The sequence below is a fragment of the Pollachius pollachius genome (assembly GCF_949987615.1).
Source record: "Pollachius pollachius genome assembly, chromosome: 5".
NCBI classification, from domain to species: Eukaryota; Metazoa; Chordata; class Actinopteri; order Gadiformes; family Gadidae; genus Pollachius; species Pollachius pollachius.
Genome location: NC_136938.1, coordinates 13618042 through 13639863, shown reverse-complemented (window position 1 = coordinate 13639863; position 21822 = coordinate 13618042). Strand labels below are relative to the sequence as shown.

The following is a 21822-nucleotide window of genomic DNA, read 5'->3' as shown; positions in this document are numbered from 1 at the left end:
ATGTGGTTCCTGAATAAACACAAAAAGACACACTTGCTGACAACCCTTCCTGAGCGCGCACTCACATACAACTTCTTCGTTCACCTCAAATTCTCTTGTTTTTTTAAATCTCTTTACCTTCATCTCCACTCTCTCCATCTCTGATCTCTCCCTTGTTCACTATTCCCCTCTCCATGACATTTTTTCTGTCTATTGTCTATCTTTGTCTCCCACTCTCTCTCGCAAAAACCTAAACCACAATGCACATGTACACCCACACAAAAGCGCATGAACACACGTGCCCAGACTCACAGATAGCATGCACGCATAAACACACACACACACACACACACACACACACGTTGAGGCCTCCAGTGAGCCGCTTCTAAGAGGCAGGAAGGCAATTTATGTCCATCACAGAACTGTTGTACCTGGGGAATGGACCACTCACACATACCAGAGCTGCTCACTGAATCCTGAACAGACCTACACTGAGCAGGATCTGGACAACACCCCCAGATCGAGAAACTGGCCTTCTCTATTGCAGGATTTCCTGAAATAATACCAGGAGCTAGACAACATCTAGATCGAGAAATTAGTCCGCTTTCGGCTGGGTTCTACATCGTACAGTAGAGCTGATCATGAATTGATCAGCTCTTCTGATCATTTACATTCTAATTCCCCCACCCTCCACGGGATAGTCTTACTGGCAAAATCCTAATGTAAAGAACTACCAATATCCAGTTATCGACTTACTCTGAAGACGTCACGTAGCCCCGTCTTCCATCCTACTGTAACTTCTACTCTCGAAAGCTTTATATCCTCGTAGCATAGGAAATTTAGGAGTGGTGTGTAGCTCTCTGCTTGTCACAGTGTAGTTTTAAAATGGTAATTCGGATTTGGTAATCCTGAAACGTTTTTATCTGGATCAAGGTGATCCAATCCAATGTTGCTCTGAAAAAATGGCTCAATAGTATAAGGGATTACCTGTTCCCGGATAGCAAAAACAGGATTTCCAGATACGGATCATTCTGATACAGATAGACATTTTGAACAATTGAGCACTGTAGAATCAGGATCACAACTTGTAAATTTGCTTTATTAATTAATTGTTGCTTTATTGAATTTGTTTTTTTTGCAGATTTCTTCTGTTTAACACAAACAAGGTACCTACTGCTGAGTGTTCAAGTGCGTAGTTATTGGTTGTAGCTGAGCTGTACACCCGATGCTAAAGATACCTTACATTCTACCATTCAAATTTCTTGATTAGTCAGCTATAGACCTTGTATAACTTGCAAGTTTATATTGTGTTAAAATGTGTTGCTGTAGGCCTCGGCTAACTTGCTACCTGTTTTAGTGTTCAAAGGGTTTTGTTGGTCAGCTGTAGGCCACATTATTATGTTCAGATGTTTTGGTTATTTGGCTGTAGGCCTCGGCTAACTTGCTAGCTCATGTTTTTGTGTTAAGATGTTTTAGTTATCTAGCTGTATGCTTTGGCTTACTTGCTAGCTCATGTTATTTTGTTCAAATGTCTAGGGTGACCAGATTTCCTGATACCGGGCACTTTGCACGTGACCGTAGCGCGCGTGCATGTGAGGTCATACATAGACAGATATTAGGCTAAATTTCAGCACCTATACTACTGCTCACAACATTAAAAAAACAACAACTTTATTTTTACGAATTACAACTGAACGTTTACTTTTTTTAAACAAAGCATAGTAGGCTATGTCTTTTTCTGTGTGTGTGTGTGTGTGTGTGTGTGTGTGTGTGTGTGTGTGTGTGTGTGTGTGTGTGTGTGTGTGTGTGTGTGTGTGTCAACCTCATAGAGCTCCGAAAACATGACTTCAACACAGAGACAAATGCTCTTCAAATTCGCCTAAACATATATTTTTGAGGAGTGAATTTGCTACAAAAACGTTTTGTTTGCTGACACACTGCTGGGGAATTGCGGACAGGAGTCATCAAAATTGACCAGTGTAACAAGCAACCCCTTTAAAGTGGGAACGGTTATGCGGTTCCTCTCGTCAGTCCAAGTATTGTTAATTATGGAAAATATCTAAACGGGACCATTTCTGCCAGGGAGATACACGGCAAACTGACAAATTAGACATCGATTTTTGTATGGAATCTCCCTGCTTTTGAAATGCGGGAACATCACCGCCCAACGCTCATCCGCTGGTTTTCCATCAGCATTCCATTGTGCGACCATCCCTGTTGCGTATGCCCTCACACATTGTTTAAATCATATGCTGGATGCTTTATTCTTTCTATGTGGTATTTAGTTTATGATCGGGCTATAATAAGACCACGTTGGCTATGTATCGCTTACATTTCATAGTGGTTGGTGGTAAGCATACTAGCATCCTGACAGGCTTTTGTCGGGACACGTAACTCAAAATCGTGACTGTCCTGGCAGAACCGGGACGTCTGGTCACCCTAGGTTAGCTGGAGGTTTCAGTTCTTTCTCCACTGTTCGATGCCAGTTTTCTTTGGGTAGTCCTCTCTTTCGTTTGCCTTCAGGTGTCCAGAGTAGGGCGATTATAGTAATGTAATCCTGTTCTTTTCGCATGATGTGTCCAATTCATCTCCACCGCCTTCTTGTAATGATGGTCTCTATACTTTCTTGGTTGGTCCGAGCAAGTAATTGCTGGTTGGGGATAGTGTTAGGCCAGAAGATACGTAGGATTTTTCAGAGGTTTCTTGTGTGGAAAGTCGAGAGCTTGGAAAGGTCTTTCTCTGTCATCCTCCAGCATTCAGAGCTGTATAATTAGGTAGAGAGCACAGCTTTTGATGTCATTGCCTGTTCCTCCAACATATCTAACAGTAGACGTTTTTAACAGTAGAGGTGTTAGTGCGCTGTCTCTGAAACAGAGACAATGCAGCAAATTATTCTAAAGAGGTCTAGGGCCCTATCTTGCATCCAGCGCAATTGACTTTCTCACTGGCGCATGTGTCGTTGCTAGTTTGCAACTGGCGCAGAGCATTCTTTTCCCTCCTGCGCCACGCGTCGGTAAATTAGGGAATGATCTTGCGCCCCAAGGTGGCGGTTTGGTGAAAGGAGGAGGCGTGTTCTGGCGCAAATGTTCCCTGGTTCTATTTTGCAGTTTCAGAAATCACTTGCGCCACCAACCAGGAAATACCTGGTTTAAAGTCAGTGGCGCGTTGTTCAGATGCTATTTTAAGCGTGCATGCATAATGTTGCTTGTGCACCTCACACATACACTTTGCTTCTCTCATCTACCTAGCCACACAGCAAACACATATTTTCTTGACACAGACATCGTGTACATGCCCATAACTTTTAGGATTTATGAGTATTTGATCGTGAGAATCATAGTTATACCGCGAGTGAGTATTAAAAAGAATGAATGAATGCGGGCGAGCGTATGTGTATGTGTAAAATAATTAATGAATGCGGGCGCGCGTGTGTGCGTCCATCTGTTTAAACACACGCAAACTAAACACGTAACACATAATACAGTCCATGGCAATGTATATTAACGGGGGGACACATGCATATTAGGAACACAAGTTGATAACGATAATACATACAATACTGATAAGAAACAATGTTTATAATGTATTGCGTATATCATTAAATAGAACCAGTTACCGCATATCATATGTGTGTTAAGAGGTCAGGTGTGTTGAGGACTCAGTATTTCTGAAGTTGTGGAAGAAAACCTTATTCCATGTTTGAATTAGGCCATATTATTTGCCCATAAACTGAGCCATTTGAAGTTTGAAATTCATGTGCATCTGTCTCATCGGAGACTGCAGACGCGCTGTCAAAATATCAACTCGTCAGATTCAAATGCGCTTATGGCTCTTAAAGGGGATGGGAGCTGGCACTCTCATTGGTTTATTGCACGTTACGCCCAAACCACACCTACGGGTAATTAGGCTACTTCAGACCAACCCTTTTTAGATTTGTGCCGGGCGCAAGAGTCATTTTTGCGCCGGTAAAATAGCAACATCGCCATAGAACTGCCCACAAAGCTACTCGCGCTTTGCGCTTCTCACTTGTGTTTCAGACCGTTAAAATAGGGCCACTAGACTCTGTGTGTAGCCCCACTTTCTCCAGTGAACCAAGAAAACTGGCGCTGTGATAAACGGGGGATTTAACCCCCTCGGTTTCACACAGGCAAGATGGTGAAGTTTACGGGCGTGCCAAGCCGCGACAGAACCGGCTACGCAGTGTAAAAAAGCCTAGTGCTTCCTAGATATGAAAACTCTTCTATAGTGGGTATATTTATTCCATTCATATGTATAGGTGGGGAATTTTGTGTGTTCAAGATCATCACCTCTGTTTTCTTCAGGCTTATGTTCAGTCCTATTTGTTGGGCAAATCTGTTGACACAGGATGTTTTTTCTTGCATATGTTGGTGGGTATGGGAAACCATTGGCAAGTCGTCGGCAAAGTCTAGGTCTTCAAGTGTTGTAAATAGTGTCCATCTGATGGCTCTAGGTTGATCTTAACATCGTCCAGTCTATGACGGTATTGAAGAGTAATGCTGACATCACGCACTGTTATTTACCATGCTCTAAATAACACCCACTGTTCTTTCATTTTTGTGCCTGTTAGATATACCCAGCAGTTAAGTTATTCCTGAGTTTCATGGTCTGGGCTATATGTAAAACAAGGATATTTTGAGTGTCGGTGAGTTGGTCTGTGTACATTAACTTACCTGCGTTTGTGTGGTCAAGCTCTCTTTTTCCGACTGCACCACAAAGCCAATAAAAACCGGCTGACATTTACTTAGTAAACCCTTATTACAACACATTACAGCATTTAATTCTCATTACTCTACAAGTTATTAGGGTCCTGTGTTATAATGAAACTTCACTGTTCTGAATTAATTTGAGAAAGTTGTATCATTATATATATACAAAATAATTCCTCATGTTCTAAGCCTGATGTAGGGATCAAAACAGTTTGATCCCTACATCATCAGCTCTAGGCTTGATTCTGGATGGTGTACCATGCATGTAGGGGGTACTGGAACCTTGTTCATCTGTCTTACAACTGTATAAGAAAAATAATGATTTACAACAAATTATGTTTTATAATAAAGCAATTATACCTCAGAGGAAACATTACTGACTTGGGCTCAAATAGGTACGGCTAATCTGAGCCCATGATACCGGAAATGTTTACCATTACCAGCTTAGGTCTCAGGGCATGAGATGGTTGACCAATTCTACGTGTTTGACCAATCACAACAGATTGGCCAGCTGACCAATCTGAGCAGATTTGGCTTCTCAGGAGGGGGGACCTTAAATAGACTAAAACCTAGCATTTGAAGTATGAAAAGCTATTCTAGAAGTACCTCCAATGAATAATTAACCAAAGAAATTGCATAATATGACCCTTTCAACACCTAGCCAAACAAACACCTACAGGACTTATGACCCTGCAATCTCCCACACCTGGACCAATTATATCTAATGATCGTCTCCCTAAGCTACAAAACCCGCATTGCCCCCAATTACACACGCACACTCTTTGGCTTGTCTATTGATAGAACGTGTGTCTTGCTTGAAATGGTTGCCAATTTTTATTTAAGAGTTATTATATATAAATGTGGTGTAAACTCAATACATACAAATATAATTTATAATAAAAATAATACTTTTCGATGACACAAATGCAATTCCTTCATACGTAAGGGATATCATCATAATTTGAAATTAATTATCAAAGCAACTCAAATCGAGTTTGTTTTCATAGATTTTCAAATATAATTCTGAATATTATAATATGTCATGAACAAAACATAATGGTCACACACTGTAGTACTGCAATTTAAATAGCACAATTAATGTTGTGCAAAAATATTTCAATGGGTACAATAAGTGCCATCGGAGATGAATGTTGGTGGGCCACTGAATCTCACCTCTATAACCTCTTCTAAAGATAAAGAGGTTCTTGACACCTTCCTGACCTTAGATCAGCTAGCCTCCATAAGAATTCACAGCCCATTGAAACCCCTCCCCCTTATGATGGAGAAGAGGGGGACGAGGCAGTTGGGAGGGGAGAAGTAGAAATCAATGAGAGAGTCCACTCCTGAGCCGGTCTATCGATCAGCTCATCACCGCGCTGTAACTTCACAAGGACAGGGAGAAGCCCAGCTCCCGGGGGCAAGGAGTGAGCCTCGCTCCGCGTTTTGTCCATGTTTTTTTCAACAAGGTCACAAGGGGAGCGGTAGGAGGGCTGCCATGGGAGCTCTTCAGCGGAGCACACCGTTGACAAGACACCTTGTCAGGAAGCCAGCGCTAAACCTTCAATCAAACCTTTATCGTTTTGACAACCACCGACACCCTCACACAAGTCCTTGGTTCGATAAAAGACCTCATGTGCAAGACAGGACTGCACAATATACAACACACACAAACCGACACCAGCACATAAATGACCTAGCCATTCAAAGAAACCCTCTACTCATGTGACCCCACAGACACACACTCCCCTCATCTCCCTTGCTTAATACCTTCAGCAACCTTCCCCCCCCGAAAAGACAGACACACATACACACACACACACACACACACACACACACACAAACCCCCCCCCCCCCCCCCCCCCTCCCTGGACTGAACAAGTGGTCTCATTGCTCACTGTCGGCTCATCGATTGATCAGCTCCTTAAGCTGCAGCGGAGCGTCACGCTGATCAGATAGCGAGCCACCACAGGGCCATCCATCAGGCGCCCCACACAGCCTGGCTGACAGCCCAGGAGCCACCGGGGGGGGGGGGGGACTTTTGTGTGCATGGGATGATGTGTGTGTTGGTGTGGATCTGTGTGAATGTTTATTTAGTTAGTTATTGTTTATTTGATAGGGACAAATACAAGTCATGTGGATTGTGCACAATCCAGCTCCTTCAGTTAGCCCTTGAATTGTTTATGCCCATGAATTGCCTTGAGCTCGGTGCGGAAACTATTCCATGTATTAACTCTCTTAGTGCAAAATGACTGGCCAAAGGAGGTTTTTCGGTGGGGTACCTTACAGTTCCCTGCAGCAGCACCTCTACTCGACCGCCCTGCGGCCTGCATCGGTTGGATCAATTCACAGAGAGCCTGCGGGGCCTGAACATGTAAACATTTATGAATTAAGTTGATGTTAGATGGAGCTATGTAATTGTCAAGGCTGAGCATGTTCAAGTCCCCTAGGACGTTGCAGTGGTGAGATCTTATCGGCCTCTTACCTAAGGTCTTTAATGCGCGGTTGTAGAGTCTCTCCAGAGGTTTGACTGCAGAAGGACTTGCCTGCGACCATGCATTCACACAGTAGCCGAGGTGTGACAGGATCATTGCATGTACATATATTTTAGCTGCTTCAAACATTAAGCATTCTCTGATTAGTCTGAAAGTAAATAAGTTCAGTTTGACCGTTTTGCTTATTTTCTTTACATGCTTGTAAAATTTAAGATGAGCATCCAGCATTAAACCTAAATTTCAGGCACTCATAAGTCATTGAGTGCCTGCGCAATTGTTCCATTGTCTGAGAAGGTTTGATCTCTATTTTGAGTTCTTGCACCATGCTTTGAGCTTTCTGTGGTTCTATTAAGCTGTTAAGTAACGTTTTTTCCAGATAAATTAGTTTGTCCAAGTTCGGCAATCTATTATTGACAAAACGTTTCTTAGTTAGTTTCCTGGCTGCCAAGATCATATTGTGATCTGATATTTCTGTTATAAGGTTGTGCGTTTTTATGATGCGTTCAGGCCTTTGAGGATATCAGATCAATCTGGGACTGGGTTGATCTGGTGATCCTTACTGGCACTTTGATTACTTGACTGAAATCAAATTTGGACATGGTACTTGACTTTACTTCTGGCTTTCTTATCTGCCCAGGCAATGTTGAAATCACAGAATATCATCACCAGCGTTTTGTGAGAGATCGCTTCAAGCAGTTTCTCAAATTTTTCATAAAATCCATTATCATTTGTGGGAGGGTTATACAGCACTGAAATGCGAAAATGCATCTCCGGGGATAGGTAAACAATTAATCCGAGACACTCAATAGAAACATCCCTAACCGCTCGGTGGTATCACGCCATAAACCTCAAAATTGGAGATTGTAAGAACCACAACACGTTCCACCATTTTGTTCAGTCACTGAGAAAATGTATGTTAGTCCTGCTTTAACATAACTAGTATTTAAATTGCCCTGACTCACAATAAAGGCTAAATATAGACATAGACGATGTTTGATCTGTGCATATGGATACGTGCAGAGCGTATCACAGAATGAAAGATTACATTCAATTATGCGTTGTGTTAAATTGTTATTGAGTTTGTATTATCCATACAGTCAATCTATGGTATCATCCATTATAGCTCCTTTCCCTAATGCTCGATTAAGAAGGCGACCTTACTCATTCCATTAAACATCAATCCCACTGATTCTTTGGTGAACTGTCGTCTCATTTTTTCCATGTTCCTTTACAGTCTTCCTTTTATATGCTGAACTTATTTACACATTCAGAAGACCAGGTGGCTCTACCTTTAAAGGGATACTTCACCGATACAGAACCGGCGTTTTATTATTATAAAATAGCCATTATAATATAAAAAAAGTTTTTTCTTCCTCAGTCTAACCCAGTTTTCCCTTGGCCAAGCTGTCCTCCTTTCATTTCTCCTGACCGGACGTCAAATTACGCGTTTGACGTCAAGTCAGTAGAAATTTGCTTGCCTGCTAGAAGGGCTGAGGACTACAAACCACTGGCTATTGCTGTAATTGTTCAACTTAAATAAAAACAATTCCATAGTTTCTAAGATAAATCGAATAAAACCTTTATAAATGGGTTTAGTTACGCACAATAAGGCTGTAAGAAAAAGTAATTTATTGGAAAGTACTATGTTCATTTCTAGATAGTATATAATTAAACTTGGGCTGTTACCAACAGAAACCTTGGGTAACTACAATTGTAACTTGAATTGATGGGTAATAGAAGAGGTGTTTCTAAGAATTGGTTGCCTACTTTCCTAGGAAGTACACAATTATATCTGAGTTATTACCAACCTAAAACAGTTACAACTACAAGGTACTTAGATAAGTTGATGGGTAATAGTGGTGGTTTTTCTTAGTACTTCAGCTGTAGTTTCTCTGTATTTATCTTATTATTACCAGTGGTAATTACCCAATAATATACTATGATTTACCATTTAACCAGGTAAATACCTAGTAATTAGGGGACTGTAAGAGGAAGGGTTACCCATACCTCTGCACCTACCTCACTTTGAAATCAAATCCATCTTACTGTTTGCGCTCTCTGGACTTTATACCTCAGTCCCAAGAACTCGTACTGAGTTTAGGAAGAGGGCTTTCATGTTCTCTGCTCCCTCCGCCTGAAACAGTCTTCAAAGAACACTAAAATTGCAGGAACTCACCACTATTAATGCTTTTATAACTCAGCTCACAAGTTTTTTTTAATGGTAAAGTATGTTATCATCATTACACATTTTAGTGTGTATCTGCCTCCTCCTCCTTCTTCACCCTCTGGATTGTATTTGTCTCTTTTTCTCATGTCAGTGCATTGTTTCTAGGTTTGTCATATATTTCACTATATTTTACTGCTGCCATTTTGGCCAGGCCTTGCTCGAAAAAGAGGTAATTTGATCTCAAGCCATTCTTGCCTGGTAAAATAAAGGTTAATAAATAAATAAATTAATTAATTTGCTGCAGACATGGGAGAAGGCATCATAACAGTTGAGACAGCAGGACACCAACGAAAAAGTCATTCAGACAAGTTTATTCAACAGAGAGCACGATTGTACTGTTATGCCCTCTTTGATGCCGCTTGGCCTTGAGAAAATGTTGGTGGCTTTTGGCAAAGGAGAGAAGACAAGATGGATCCTAACACACAAGGTGGTTTCAGCCATAGGACCAGAGAAAACAAGTGGTATCCTCTTCTTCCATGCCTTCAGTGGACAGGTCAAATGTGTCAGTGAGGTCTCAAACACATTTGCTAGACTCTGCGAATGTCCCTCTGCAGTGGCGGATAGTGACCTGCGAGCCTCGAAGAGATTTGCTGTGGTAATGTATGACAGGTACAGCAATGTCACAGCTGTGAACGAGGCCAGGCTTAATCTCTTAGCCAGAAAGCAAAAGACACAATGACTTGATCCCATCAACTCAAGCTTTACTTGAGTTGATGGGCACCTTTACTGGAAGGTGCAAGTACTTCAGATATGGACTCAGTTGCACATGCCTATGCAGTTGCCCCTGCTAGAACTGCTATTTGCATGTTTCTTTTGCCAGAGTTATTCCCCGATGTCCTCTGTGTTTAGGTAGGTTATGGCCTATGGCTCGGCTCCCCCTCGCCAAATCGACGTATAATGTTTTACTTCGTCACATACAGCTAATGTACATTGAAAGTTATTTTTAATTAGTGCATTATTTAGTGTTAGGGTTAGGCTGTTAGGCTGAAAAGAAAACAACCTTGTGAACGTTACGTTGTCGTGGTAAGGGAGCTTGTGTACCTCAGTGAACCCTGAGAGCTATGCCGATGGGAGGCAACTCCTTCTGGGCGATGAGTAACTACGAAGAGTCATCTACTAGAAAATATATAATTTAAAGATCTACATGGTGGGTGGCAGTCATCTTGAAAAATGGCCGCCATCTTGAAATTTCAAGTAACTGTGTGTCACTTATTGTCAAATAACCCACAGAGACTGCTCATGCCAATTTTCATGCTTGTATCACCAAATAAACCATTGTATCACTTAACTGCTCCACTAAGAAATTTAAATTTGAAATGTCTGACAATTTTCTTGTCAAGTGACCCATGGGGACTGCTCATGGCAATATTCACAAATCACAAAATTAAATCACAAATTGAAAGATTGTAGCACTTATCTGCTCTACTATAGGAGTAAGCTAGAGACCTGGGGTCTCTCTTTTACGAAAATGAGCCTATAGGACACGAATTGCAAACTGCAAAAAGTCTGGAACCTCTCAGTTCATTTTAGATTTCCAAAAGGCGTCACCAACAGGCGCCGACCAAAATGGACGCAATTGGATAGGCCTTCAACCAATCACAGCAAGGAAATGGTTCACAATGCACTGAGCAACGTTAAAACATACAAACTTACATACAAAATGTAAGTCCAGTTCAGTAATACTTTCTCAACAGAATAATCAACCAAACGTTCTACAGCAGCGGCAGCCATCTGTGTTGTTGTTGAATAATTTCATCGTATTCATCCCGCCTCTTGTTAGATAAAGTGTTGTGATTGGTTGTATTTCATACTGGGCAGAATGATTTTTGTATGGAAGGGCAGACCTTATTTGCAGAGCAAATGAAACATGAGCTTGCAAGATTTGTCTGGTTCCCACACTATCAATGACATACAAGATTATCTGTTTGGGGTCTCTTGCCATACAGGAAGTGACTCACACAGCATCATCAAATGTGACATCTAAATAGTAATGCGCGATATAAACGATATACGATATAAACTATAAAAAAATGGCCTACGATAGAGATTTTAATTCTATCGCGATAATGCATGTTGATGACGCAAAATACAATGTTTAATTTTTGGTTTGGTGCAATTCCTTTTCACATTGCAATTTTCGCAACAGTGCCAGAATTCGTCAACAAACCTGCATGTGTGCAAAGAACGTTAAATCATTGGACAAAAAGGTCTGGGGCGTTGTAAAGCGTTAAAGAAAAAGGGGGGGGGGGAAGCACCGGTGAAAGTGAACAAACATGGATATCCAGCGTGATATACATTGATCTGCGGACTGGTCCAACTCCTTCTCCCTCATCCTGACTCGGAATGTGTTAAATGCATCGGCATTTTTAAGTTATGTTTTCCAGCATACTTTTTACTTGCTTTTGTCGGACCGTCGGGTGGTGGCTCAACATGGAGCAAAGAGGAGACGGAATGTCTTTTGGATATCGGACCCAAATATCCAAAAGTGGTTTTGTCTCCTCTTTGCTCCATGTTGAGCAACGTCTCCGAGACCACCTCTCCGGCTGGGTCAACCTCCTTTTGATGGTTAAAAATATCACGTAATCGACAAAAATCGTAACAATCAATGATCGATCATCAATTAATCATGCCCATCCCTAATTGTTAGTACAGTGTCTGTTCCTTATCTAGAAAGACACACGTTTTTCCTGTTCTCTGCATCTTGGGTGGCATTTAAGAGCCAAGGACTTAAACTAAGTGTAGTGCCTTTTAGAATGGTTTGCACTAAAGGAAAGAAACCCAATACTCATTTTATTTATCTGCAACATTATGTTGTATGATTACAGTGTTTCACAATAAATGTTCTCGAAATGACACTATATTTCTCTTTTTTTTAAATACATTTAGCAGTTTGGCTTTCCTTAGGGTCTATGTAACCTGTTCTGAAACGGTTATTTTATGATTTTATATCGTGATATATATCTTTATCGCAAGAGGCTGCAATGTATATCGCAATATGGATTTTAGGCCATATCGCCCATCTCTACATCTAAACACATTGGATTGCTATAAATTAATCTTAAATATTAGGGAACATATAGTAACTTGGCCATTGAACCAGGGGGAGCCTTTGGAATACTTGGCCAAGATCTCCTAAATATCCCCGCTCAGGAGGGTAGGATGGAACTCTTCCTTTCGTCATCTTCTCCATGGCCATTAACCACATTCTGATTGGCTAGGTCTAGCGGGAGAGGCTGTCAAAAATCAACCCGTTTGGGATAGCGTTTTTTTTTTTGCAAAAGCTAGGCGTTCAAATCTTGTCATTCCTGAAAACGTGTGTATACATTTTAGTATCTCAAGCCATCTTACTACAATCCCCAGTCTGTCACTATTGCATGGGAAGGCTGTCATGTGTGCCTTGGAAAAAGCATCTGTAAATCCTTCCCAAGATCTAGTAGTCTTGGGAAGGTCTAGCAGTGAGTGACTCCGCAGGTTAACGGCGTCTTCTGCGAATTGGTGAAGGGTGTGTACACTCTTGGGCTCTCACTGTGACATAAGGGCAGGCTGAGTGTTGGACTGGGTGACAAGTCAAGTCAGTGTGTGTCCAGGTAATTCACCATTCCATACTTTGATCATTCTCCATATAGTGTACAATTCACATATTATTGGTTTCCTACTGAGATTTCGGACACACCAAAAAAGAGCTAACATCCACCAGAGCTAGTGAGCGGAGCACGAGCGCGAGAGAGCTTAACTAAAGCGAGCGAACTAAACTCAAGATTAACTCAATTTGAGCTTAACTCAAGATGAACTAAAGGATAATCTTGAATGTCTTTGAAGCCATCTTTCATAAGACTCTTGCTTGACTCGATTTTTGGAGTTCCCCTTAACTACCCTGAGTTTACCAAATTTCAATGAAATGTCTTATCTCTCATCGCCCGTAGAATCCATGCATCCTTTTACACTGGAAATGACCAAAGCCTCCAGCAGAGTGCTCTTGGCAGACTGATCTGAAGTATTTCCTTAAACTGGAAAATATATAATTTTCTGGTCGTTTCAGGGTCGACAAAGAAATGTTATGTAATGGCAACCTTTTCTCTCATATTTTGATCAAATAGGGTTAAAGGTGACATATGATGTTTTTCCAACAATTAAACATAGTACATAAGTTCCATAAAAAACATGTTTTTCAAGCTGTTTGCTGGAAATAGCTTTTAGGAAGAAAAAAACGCCCACCACTATTCCCCTTATAACAAGCTATAACAACCTGCTCTTTCGACCCCATCCAGTTGATTAGAATTAAAGGACACCCAGGAAAAACCCTCTCTTAGTTACTATACATTTATTGTAAACATAGTGGTCGTTCGCAAGATGGTGCCCAGGCATTGGATAATGCAATTGGTTAAATGCAGTCAAACACAATTTGGATGTAAAAAACAAACAAATGATTTTTGGTTTTAACTAGCAAAAATAAATAGTTTGTTGTTGATTGTTTCTACCCTTGAGTTTCGATCACTGTTTTACTAAATTCAGACGTTTAGGGGAGGGGGTTTTGGAGAGCCTAAAGCAGCAAGAGCAAACCTTATTTTCAAGAAACCCACACTCGACCCCCCTGATGCAAATAATTACTGACCTTTCTTTCTTCAACCATATATTTCCAAAACACTTCATTTTCAATTTCTGCATAATTCCACGAGAACAATCTACTCAACCCTAACCAGTCTAGATTCAAGGCAGGCCACCCGACTGAGAGGGCCCATTGTGGTCACAGAGAAACTTCACACTGTTAAAACAGGCTCCCTCTCCGTAGTCATTCTGCTGGAAATATCTGCATCATTTGACACAGAGAACCACCAGGTTCTTCCTCTGCAGCTGCTGGTCTTCAACCTACAAAGTACTCCCACACTACAACACTCCTTCGCACCCTGCACAGGCTGATCGAATCCATTCAAAAGGTATTTGCCTACTGTGCTGTGTATGGTTACGGCCCATCCTACATCAAGGACATGGTCAAACCATACACCCCAGCCCACCCACTTCTCTCTATGAATGCCAAACGGCTTGCTACTCCCTCACTACATGGGGACCCCAGCTGCCACTCAACAAAATCTTGATTGTTTGATGTCCTGGAACAAGCTCCCCACTGACATCAGGACAGCTGAAACACAACCAATCTTCCGTTGAAGAATGAAAACTCATCTGTTCATACTGCATTTTCGCTCATGAAAGAAATATATCTAATAGTAATAATTATAATAATAATAAACAAATGAATGAGTTAATGATATAATAATTCTCTATCTCATGTTTTATTCTTCTTTTCAGGTTGTATCTTCATGGTCGAATGCATTTATTGTACTTCGCCTTAGATAAAAGCGTTTGGTAAATAAATGTAATGTAATGATAGAGAAGCCTGGTGTATCTATTTGAGAAACCTACATGCATACAAATCATTCGATTACGACTCCAATCTGGCCTTGTAAAGACTTGGATCCATAACTTTTCTGATTTTAAAGGGAGTATACACCATGGTATGTAAACATCTTTTATCCATGTTTTTTGAGATTGCCACAGTTATTGGCACAATAAATCCTTGCCATCGAGATGGTTGTTTAAATGTTGACTTTGGTTGCATCCACCCATCTGCTGTGATGCTGCCCAGAAAACCATCTATACCATACTATAAAAATTGTTTTATTATCCAATACCTTGATTTTATAATCATCCCGAAAGTTGACAGAGGGAGGGACTTCTGAAAGAGGGATATCCATTTATGTTAGATATTTTGGATGTTGCTTTGTCAATAAAATTCACATTTATTCTTCTGTGCTGTTGTAATTCTTGCCATGTTCTTAATTCTTCCCGGTCGTGGGACGGTTAACTGGCTTTCACTAATCATAGGAAATACATACAAAACAATTCATGACCCTCTCCCACCCTAATTAAAGTTAATGAAAGATGGGCAGAGACAGCAGCAGAGAAGCAGTGAGAGGATGAGAGATGGAGAGATTGTACAGAAGAGAAGTTAGACTGGAGGACTGAACCTTGTGTGGCTGGAAGTCTGGCAGCATGATGCAGGTGGCTCCAACCCACAGTGGGCACAGCAGCTTGTTCACAATACCATGCACGTGGTGCAAGGGCAAGGTGTGTAGGATGACGTCATCCTTGGACCACGCCCACTCTGAGACCAGGCCCTGGACCTGAGGGGGAGTCGAGGGAGTGGATTTAATCATCTGAATTTTCCTGAGACTTCACAAATGGCAAATAACGGCAAAAATATTTGATCAACAAGACATGATAAAAACTGTGAAATCAATACCAACCTGATAGTAGGATGGACATAGCCAGGCCATAACCATTAAGCCTTGCATACAGAAGATGAGAACAAAGGGAACAACATTTTTCTCAAATATCTTCCTTAACCACTGACATACAGATCTTTGTATAATCCTTTTAAGTTTCTTTCACTCTTTGGGACATAAATGGTCAAGAAGCTAGTGATTTAAGAATAACTTACATAACATTAAGAATAAACTCGACATCATTTGTACAGCTCTTTTAAATACAAGGTTGTAGATTGTCGTTAAGGAACGAATCAGTATAAAAAAAGCATTTACAGTTAAACCAGAAGATAAATTTAGAAATAAATATGAATGTAAAAGGGTACAGGGTCACAAATAAATTGAAACACTAACAATCTAGTTATGTTTGAGCTTTGCCATTCCTAAACATGCTAAGTTGAACAATACTTGTCCCAATGTAATTCCAAGGCATTAAAGCACCTGATCAACATAAACAAACAACAAAAAGTGAAACAACTATATAATGTACCTATGGGCTTTCCCTTAGAGTTAAGCACACACAAACATAGCCTGGATGGTAATGTATTCCACAAGGAGGACCGCAAAAGATCTAATTGGAGACAAACATGAGCTCAGCATTTTCCCTTGTGTCACACTTAGTTAAACTCATCTTGACTATTTTGATTGTATTTTTCAAAACTGTACACCATATTCATACGGTGCTGTAACTAAACAGCCCCCATTATTATTAAAATATAAAGCGATGGGTGTATACATTGGTCAGCTTAGCTTCGTTCCAGTTTTGTGCTAATTCCGAGCTATCGCATTTCGACACTTTTTTGCTTGAACACAGGCCTTATGAAGACATTATGGTATATTATTTGATGTCATGCCATGTCTCACAGAATTGAGATTGACATTGAGGTATGGTGAGCTTGATCGTTAGTGTAATATGGCATTGGTATGCCTTAAAAACTGGTTTACAGGAGGTTAACAAATCAAATTAATCACAAACCATGTTTCTAAAGCATACTTTGTCAAAACCCGGACGTTTGCGATATGATGCGTGTACCGCTTTAAGGCCCAGTCTGTATTGTAGCAACATAATACAAGTTGACTTTTTCAACTATTGGCCTTTTAGGCTTTATGGAAAGGAATTATGAAGAGAGATCTAAAGCAAAGAGGGTGGAAGATGAAAGAGGGAATGGCATGTAGCACAGTACGAAAGGATGGAATTGAACATGGTTTAGGGTTAGCTACACGGGTAGCACACTATCAGGTTAAACACCCAACCCAAAGTAGTATTTCTCACCATAGCTTGAAGGCTGCTATGTGTGTGTAGGACTCCTTTGGGCCGGCCTGTTGTGCCACTAGTGTAGATGATCATGGCGGGTCTCTGGCCCCAGTCCGTGATATTCAGCTCCATCTCTGGGGTCTCAGCCCGCTTCAGTGAGCCTAGGTCGGAGGTAGAGGGGAGGGCAATGCAGGGCAGCCCAAGCTTGTCGGCATGAGGCTGTAGCTTGCCAGCGTAGGGGTGGCCAGCCACCAGCAGGGAGCTCTGGGCGTCTGAGATGATGTACTCCAGCTCGGATGCCGGGTGCTTGTGGTAGAGTGGGACAGCCACGCCTCCACACATCCACACGGCCCACTGGGCCACCGTGTATGACACATCGTTGGCACATAGGAAGGCAATACGTTTCCCTTGCAGGTCACCGTGGCTAAAGCCAAGGAGGGCAGAGCTTAATTGACGTGCGAGGCCCTGGCTGCAGCCGTACAGTTGCTTGTAGCTGTGACTGCCACTGTCGTCGACGATGGCCAGCCTGTCTCCATAGGCCAATGCTCTGCGGAACACCGGGCCATGGCCAGAGCTCCAGGGGGCCCCGATATTGCTGGATGTGAAGTATGCAGTATTCACATGCAGCTGGCGATGTGACCTTGGCTTAGCAGCAACCGGGAGGCAGAGCAGGTGGCAGTGAGTCCATAGGCGAGAACGGCAGGCGCCGACAATTCCTGACAGTATAAAGCAGGACATTGCGTTCAAGTCCTAGGATGTAAGAGATGACATCGTCCTCACGAGGGCCCCCATGCTGGATGTTTTACAGATCTAAAACAAACAAAATGGTTTTGCCAGCATAACTTAATAATCGTTTATTTGAATGAATAACCAACTAACGTTTTACTTACATTATTTATATTGTTCACACTACTCGAGACAATTATGTACGATCGTACATAATCGTGTAATCATGTACGATTTACCAAAATATACAATGTTTTGTTCCACGTTTACTCTCCCGTCCATGCAGTGTTTCTCAACATAACCAACATAACTAGTTATTATTCTCTCAATACACCAGTGAACAAGCAAAAGCAGTTTTTTTTATTCTCTTTATTAATGAGATATTGAATTAAATGTGTATCATAAAGATGTTATCAATTGACTTGTGAGGAACGGAGTAAAACATTGAAATGACGAAGTAAGATTTATAATTGAGAAATTAAAAGATGAATGAGAGTTACTTATTTTAGTACACACTTTACCCCATGATTTCAACTGTCTGTAAATAAATTAAATTCACCTTACCCAAACAACGGGGACTCATTTAGCGATGGACAGTGCGACAAAGATATTCTTCCGGAAGGGAACATGCTCTCGTTTAATTGGTTCTGTTAAAAGATGTTGCTAACAGGTAATCTTTTTCTTTTTCTCTTATTTTTTAGAACATTACTTTATATGTAGATTCAATAATTTCTTTCATGCATTCTGTCGTTATTAATATGTGTATATATATTTTTTCTTTTTTTTTTTGTTGTTTTTGCAAAGCAAGCATTCTGTTTCTTTCCAAAAACAAAGATAATGTTTCTAAAAACAGCATTACAAAATAAATCGGTATCGTCTTTCTTGAAAGTTTGTCCAATCTGACGCTTCTGTGTTATATCAGAAGATCGCATTCAATGACAATCACAGTGAGATCCTCCCTCACTGAGACCACAGAGGGCAGGCCAAAGTCATAGAGATAGAGATGGGGAGGAGGAGAGGAGGTGGGTGTTGTTATGGTGGACATGCAGCCACCACACAGAGCGCTGTTGGTGTCGGTCCTCAGATCACATGCCAGCACACACCCCCCCCCACCCCCCAACACACCTACCCCACTGGCTTGCTGTGCCAACTGGCTCGGCTGCCTCCTCCTCCACCAGCGCCACCACCATCACCGTGGCAGTGCAAGTGGGCAGACTCAGCCGCCAGCTGGCAGTGGCGGGCCTCAGATAGCAGAATGGTACAGACATGGCACTCGTTCAAAAAGTTTTCTCTTCCCTCCCCAAACCCCCTACACTGCGGAGAGGATGGCATGTTCCTAATGAGGCGGGCTGCCTTTGTCTCGCCGCGCGCCCCTCCGTTCTCTCCAGTAGTCGGATCGTCAAAGAGCAACGGGCTGCCATTCGCCATCAGGAGGACGCTACACCAGCAGCTCTCTAATCTCCACAAAACATCCTCCGTTCTGCAGGGTTTCTGACTGGTCTTTTGGGCTCAGGATCTGAACGCAGCCGCAGCTGGCACCGATGGATGTCAAAGGATACGACCTGAAATGAAGCGCACGGCGCCCTCAATGGAATAGGACTACTCGGGGACAAAACCATTATGGAGGGAATTTGGTACTTGGATTTTGGCCATGTTTTTGACAAGCGGTATCTGGCGGCGACATAGCCGTAATGGAAGCTATCTGGAGAGGGAAGATATGTTTCTCCCGAAGCAGGGCCCGAATTCAAGGAGGACGTGTGGCTCGGGTTTGTCCGAGGTGGGATTAGCAGATCTAGAGAAGGCTATGGCACCCGCTTCTTCTCGAGGCTGCCAACAAACCGCTTCCTGTGTTTGAGACACAATCATACGCACATACACATTCAGAAAAACACACACACACACACAAAAACACACACACACACACACACACACACACACACACACACACACACACACACACACACACACAAGATGGCCGCCAGCGGGCGCCAACTCCCTTTCTTCACTGTGGAGAGTTGCTTCTGACACAGCGGGAAAGGAACAACCCACTGTGGAGAGAGAGAGAGAGAGAGAGGAAGGAAAACCATGGGGAAAAAGAGAATATGTGTCAGGCTGGCATCAATGTGAGGATGTCTTGGCAAGCCTCTCATTCACACAGACACACACACACACATACACAGGCAGGCCAGCCTTGGAACACATGGTACGTCAGCGCCAGCATCTGGCGGTGGCGGCGGCTGGCAGCTGCGTGTTGCCTTTGCCAGTTGGGCGTCTTGGCAGAGGCACTTCATCAACTACCTGTGGCTGCTCGCGGCCACCGAGGTGCCTATGAATTATTCCAGGGCTGCAGCTGCAAACTTGACTTTCATCCAATAGTTTTAACTCTGGGAACAGACGATTGCCTCCCGGAACACATGCCTCCCACAGAGCCGAGCACAGAGGACGCCATCTTGGCTGCTGTTGCTGCTGCTGGTGCCTGGGCCTGGTCCTGGTGTCTGGATACCTCATCTGATTAGCCAACAAAACGGGGACCAATCGGTTGGTTGGGGAGGGGGGGGGGGGGGGGGGGGGGGGGGATATCTCTCTGTGATGGAATGAAGGATTTATCTTTTTCTCTTTGGAAGACTTTCAAACTGTATTTACTTTTTTTGGATGTCTTTATGCTCAAGGATAGGTATGTTTGACAATCTTTGTCAAAATCTGAAGCCATTGAATTTACTCAGCATCGAACTTCGCTCGATGGAATTCAACATCTACCAATATATTGTATAAAAACCACATATAAACATGGTATAAATATATGTTTTGTTAATTTATTTTCATTCAAATTGACTTTTCAATATTGCTATTGATTATAGTAAATGTTTCAACATTCTTTATTTTTTTATTTCACATTATTATTTTTACATTATGAAGGAAAGTTAAAGGTATATCTTGTATAAACATTCTCGGTGATCCAGCTGGAAACCGAATGTTTTGTGTTTTGGAATAAGAGTGGTTGTGTTCTTGAGGTCTGTGTTGTATGTTTAAGTTTCAGTGGAATATCAAAATGTCAGCTCAGGTCAGAGACAAGGTCACCAACCACAACACCCCCTATGCAGGCAGTCCGAACCCCCCCCCCCCCAATAGCTCTATGTTGGCCATCATCTCACAGTGACCCATCTGGGTGTATCCGACCCAGTTTAGCCCTCAGCCCCCTCCAACTGTTCCATGTCCCAAACATATGGGCTGCTGCGTGCGTGGGGGATGTGGGCATTGGGCTGGTGGTCGTAGTGACTGGGGGAGGTGTGAGAGAAGAAACACACTCACAAACACACACACGCACACATTCACAGACGAACATACACACACACACACACACACACACACACACACACACACACACACACACACACACACACACACACATACAGACACACAGATCAGAGTGAGTGAGTCGGGAGGAAGGGGTGAGTATGGGAGTGTCTGGGGGATGTGTTGGGGTAGTGGGGTCAGGGTGTGTGGGGTGTGAGTGATCAGAGCCACGTGGGACCTGCAGACGCACATGGCAGATATGATACGGTTGTTGCCCCCCTCAACCTCACCCACCCCCACCCCGGTCTGGTGGGCTGCTTCCCACAGCGTATGTCACCATCCTCGATACTGACTCCCAGCCCAGTAGAGACCCCCTGGTGGCCAGTCTGGGCATGCTGCCCTGGTTTCCGTCACAACGCCAGGAAGCTGATGGATGGCTCTGCTGAAATGTGTACCATGTTAATACTTTTACCTAAAACCCATGTGGGACATTGTTTGGGATAAATGGGGCCATTCAAGAAAATCACTTTCCCGGTTTCTTTCCGAACTCCTGATGGATAGGAAGCAATATACGACGGAATGTCAAAAGATGGTATAGTTTTGGGTCAGAATGGAGTTAAAGGCCAAGGAGTCGTTATGACCTGAGTACAATCTGATGTTTGTATTGATGAGAGCTTATTCTTTGTGTCTGGAACCCACGAGGACTGAATTTGGGGGTGAACGTTGAGCTTACCTTCAATCTGCTGTGGTGTGGTATTGTTGCATATAGTGTTCTCACACGGACGGATGTGCTGGTGTGTGT

At 42.5% G+C, this 21822-nt stretch overlaps 1 protein-coding gene across 1 annotated transcript in view; it reads right to left on the bottom strand.

Moving 5' to 3' along the window:
- acsf3 (acyl-CoA synthetase family member 3) overlaps nt 1–18333 on the bottom strand; it is a 43956-nt gene extending 25623 nt beyond the window's left edge. The window contains exons 1-3 of the mRNA XM_079736360.1: nt 18291–18333; nt 17019–17810; nt 15449–15604 (exon numbers count right to left, since the gene is read on the bottom strand). Coding sequence (XP_079592486.1) covers nt 15449–15604; nt 17019–17738 — 876 coding nt within the window. The 5' untranslated portion in view covers nt 17739–17810; nt 18291–18333. The remainder of the gene's footprint in view (nt 1–15448; nt 15605–17018; nt 17811–18290) is intronic.
- Between the last annotated feature and the right edge of the window lie 3489 nt (nt 18334–21822).